This window comes from Cyprinodon variegatus, unplaced genomic scaffold (genome assembly GCF_000732505.1).
Source record: "Cyprinodon variegatus isolate N-32 unplaced genomic scaffold, C_variegatus-1.0 Scaffold1436, whole genome shotgun sequence".
Classification (NCBI taxonomy): domain Eukaryota; kingdom Metazoa; phylum Chordata; class Actinopteri; order Cyprinodontiformes; family Cyprinodontidae; genus Cyprinodon; species Cyprinodon variegatus.
In genome coordinates this window covers 60,591-64,748 of record NW_015151889.1, presented here as the reverse complement: position 1 = coordinate 64,748, position 4,158 = coordinate 60,591, and the positions used below count along the sequence as shown (strand labels likewise).

The window sequence follows — 4,158 nt, the reverse complement described above, 5'->3', positions numbered from 1 at the left end:
AGGACCCGTCCTAGGTTTTCGAACAGAGCCATCATTAATCACATTAATCAGTTCTCAGGTTTGACTTTGTTTCCAAGTCTGAAGACGTTTCTCTTTACTCCAGCTCCACCTAGTGGTTAATATCGCTTATTGCTCTTTTGAGGATCAGATCTTCATACAAATTTATTATAAAACACAGAGATAGGACAGAAGTATGTGAAGAAAAAAAATATTCAAATTCATTAAATACAAACATTTCAAAATAATAAAAAAACATTAACAGTATTTCAAACTGTAAAACATGTTTATTCCATTGTGAAAAACTAAACTTTCATAATTTGAAATCACATTTTGACCGACTAACAACAACAGTAGTTATATTTGAATATATATTGAATATATATATTCAAAGAGGAAAAAGATGATTTGTTTTATAACTTCTAAACATTTGCAAAAACTATCCAATCTATTTAGTGATAATTCTAAAAGTTGAATTATTTCAGTTTCAAAGCAGCTCTGTGAAGGTTTTCTTAAAATGAAAAAGCATTTCTGGAAATGCTTTTTCATTTACAAATTTTACAGTTCAAATTGAATTTTGGTATGTATTTGCTGGGGTACATTTTGAAAAGTAAATCTCAAATGTGTTTTTCTTTTCAATTTTAATTAAGTAAAAGGATGAGCAGTGTTAAAGAAGGAAATGAAAATGCAAACAGGATGATTACTAATTTCATTTAAGAGTCAAACAATGCAGCCACATTCTTAAATATGGTAACGATTTGCTTCCATATTTTAGAGGATGACATGTATCAGTGCTAAAAGTAGCTGCTGTGATAAAGTAAGCGCAACTTCCCTGATTCCAGTATCTTCACCAAAACCAGACTAGCTGTTTACAGACTAGAATAATCTAAACACATGACTTTATGCCTGGTTAATTGGCTCCAATGGAAGGAAACATCTGATTCACAACTTTGTTTGTATTCATTTGTATTTTTTTATCTTTTGTGGCATGACATCTGGATGGAAAAACTGCTTGTGACAAAACACAGATGTATGGCATAAATGCAAACATCTGGGCCAACCTGAAGCCGGGCACACACTGTACGATTTTTTGCCCTTTTCGGGCCGATTCTCCATTCGTGGGAGAATATTTTGATCCGGCCAACTTTCAATCTGATCGCATGTCGTGCGCGGTGTAGTGTCAAGGGGGTAACGAGGAGCGATCAGGCTCTCGCGACCACCTTGAAAATCAAACATGTTTAAAATTCAGTCAGCCGTTGTAAGGTGGCATCAGAGCGTCGGGCTGCACAGTGTGAGGATAAACATTGTGAGCTGTAAACTTTTAAATCATGTAGTTTAGTCTTACTATGGAAGCTCATTGGTAGAATTCCCTTATGACAGAAAGAAGGCCACGATTCACACCATTTTATCATCCGGAGGGGGGGACACATTTAATTACAAAATCGAATTCATACAGCTGTCTTAAACACTTCATACATCCAGCAATGCATCGTCACAATTCAGTTATCCCCCCAACCTTCAGTCCATTCTAGGCGGCATTCATAGTTTCCACATCGCACTGTGTGGATGCACCTGCACGACTGGACGCTCTTCCTGGAAATCTCTTAGCTTATGACCTGATTGCGTGGGAGTCAGCCAGTAAGAACCCTGTTTTTGCCCAGATTCGTACGTGATGCCCAGTATGTAGATGCCCTTCTTACATCCTGCTTCCTCTGTGTTGCTAAGTGAGCATGATGTCAGACACAGGACTACATTACGCAGTACAACTGCTGCCATATTTGGCAAGCCAGCCAGATATTTATATTCTACAGTACAATTTGAGCTGTATCAGCGTGCAATGAATGAAAATATCTCACAGTGGCTGCCCTGCTTTAAATATTCAGTATATTATGCAGCCTTAAAGGGGCCATAGAGTGCAAATTGTCATAGATGAATAACGATAGTTCAGTGGCTGAAATGGACGTACAGAGAAGTTCAAACTCCATCAACCCCTCCTTTTTCTGCAAATCTTACAACTCCAAACCTCCACCATAAAACGGGCGAATCCAAACGAAGCACCGAGGTGACGTCAATTCGGGGACGTTGCCTTATGTGGTTCTGGCCTGGACTTTTGTCACGTCCCGGTAAGGCAGGCGAAGGGGTGAAGCATGAGCCGCCGGTGTCCAGGCTACCATCACCGGGACAGATTTGGTCGCTCCGTCCCCCGCTGGCTCCATGCCCCTGCCCACTGGGGTTCCCGGACCAGCCCCGGAGCTGACGGCTTGGTTCTGCTGCACTGTAGTCGACCAAAATCCCGGATGATTTTGAAATTCCTCCCGAACATTTTTTTAAGTCTGAAAAGTAGGACATCCTACCATATCAACAATTTGGTGCTTGTTGCTATGATGCGTCTTTGCTCTGCAGCTTACCTCGGTGTAAACCAACCAATCAGAGCACAGCTCATCCAAATATTCATGATCATACCATAAAAGAAAGAAACCTGTGGTTTCATTCTAGGGCTTTTAACCAGGCTGCATTAGGGCTCATAGAACAGCTAATATGCCATTTTCAGCCCAACCAATGTTACACACCTTATTAGAGACCTTAAGGACCAGATACCCTATAGAATCATTCTATGACCGTTTTAATTCTCATGACTATTTGCAGCTAAATCTTTGTCCATATCACAACAGAGCGGCTCCTGTTCTGCGTGGATTGTCATGTGTGTTGTTAAACCTGCTTGCTGGTTATATCCCTGTCCACATAAATCACAACAAAACGGTTTCTGTCCAGTGTGGATACTCATATGTGTCCTTAAACTTACTTTGTGACTAAATCTTTGTCCACAAAGTTCACAGCCATAAGGTTTGTGTCCTGTGTGAGTTCTCATGTGTGTAATTAGCTGTGTTTTCTGACAGAATCTTTGCCCACAGATTTCACAACAGAAAGGTTTCTCCCCACTGTGGATGTTCACGTGTGCTCTTAAAGTTGACGGATGGCTAAATCTTTGTCCACATAGATCGCAACCAAAAGGTTTCTCTCCTGTGTGAGTTCTCTGGTGTGCTTTCAAGTTTGATAGTTGGACGTATTTTTGCCCACAGATCTCACAACAGAACGGTTTCTCTCCTGTGTGGATTCTCACGTGTGTGTTCAAGGCTGATTTTTGGTTAAATTTTTGTCCACATAAGTCACAGCAAAAGGGTTTCTGTCCCGTGTGGATTCGCATGTGTACTCTTAAACTCGGCTTTAGGGTGAATTTTTGTCCACAAACATCACAACAGAAGGATTTCTCTCCGGTGTGGATTCTCATGTGATTGTTCAAATTATGTGTCCGTGTAAAACTTTTCCCGCAAACATCACAACAGGAAGCTTTCTCTTCTTTGTGGATTCTCTTATGGATGCTTAAACTTCCCTTTTCAGGAAATGTTTCACCGCAGTCTTTACACCTAAACATGTTTCCTGTCTGGACTTTCCCTCTTGAGTCCTCGTCGTCCTTCTCTGTAAGACGAGTATCTTCATCATCCAGAGAAGGTGAGGATCCTGTTTCTGGGCCCTCCTTCCAGTCAGCATTCACGTCCTTAGGTTTCAGTCTAGATTCAGACAAATGTTTCAGCTGAGAGATGCAGGGTTTTACTTCATCTGAGGCAATGAAGCAATCTCCATCATCTTTCACCCTGATGGATTCCTCTCCCAGAACATCTTTGTCTTTAACTTGATGTTGATGACGCTGTAGGATCAGAGGGCAATGATCATCATCTACGCTCTCAAAGGGAGGAACACTGACTGGAAAACTGATGGTCTCCTCCTTGCTGTTGAGCAGCTCTCTCCTCAGACTGATGCAGACCTCCTCCTGTTCCTCCTTCGTGTGGGGGGGCTGTGGATCAAGCAGCTCAGCACCTACCAGGTGGTCTACAGGATCCTCTTCTTTAACCACCAGCATCTGCTTTACATCTGCAGGAAACATTTAAATATTTGATGGATATTAGCGAGAACTTTGGCACAGTCTGGGCATTGTTAATAATAATAAAATAAAATTCCTATTTTAGAGAAGAGCTGTCAAGATCTCTTTATGACTTAAATCTTTATTATTCTTTTCTAAATGACAGACCTGTTTGAGGGTCTAAACATACATAAAACTCACCAAAATTTGCCTAACAATTTTCCCCTGTGTGAAATATTACA

The 4,158-nt window shown here is 40.9% G+C and overlaps 1 protein-coding gene across 1 annotated transcript in view; it reads right to left on the bottom strand.

Moving 5' to 3' along the window:
• Positions 1-2,553: 2,553 nt before the first annotated feature.
• LOC107103384 (zinc finger protein 664-like) overlaps positions 2,554-4,158 on the bottom strand; it is a 3,679-nt gene continuing 2,074 nt past the window's right edge. Inside the window, exon 2 of the mRNA XM_015403076.1 lies at positions 2,554-3,927. Coding sequence (XP_015258562.1) covers positions 2,621-3,927 — 1,307 coding nt within the window. The 3' untranslated portion in view covers positions 2,554-2,620. The remainder of the gene's footprint in view (positions 3,928-4,158) is intronic.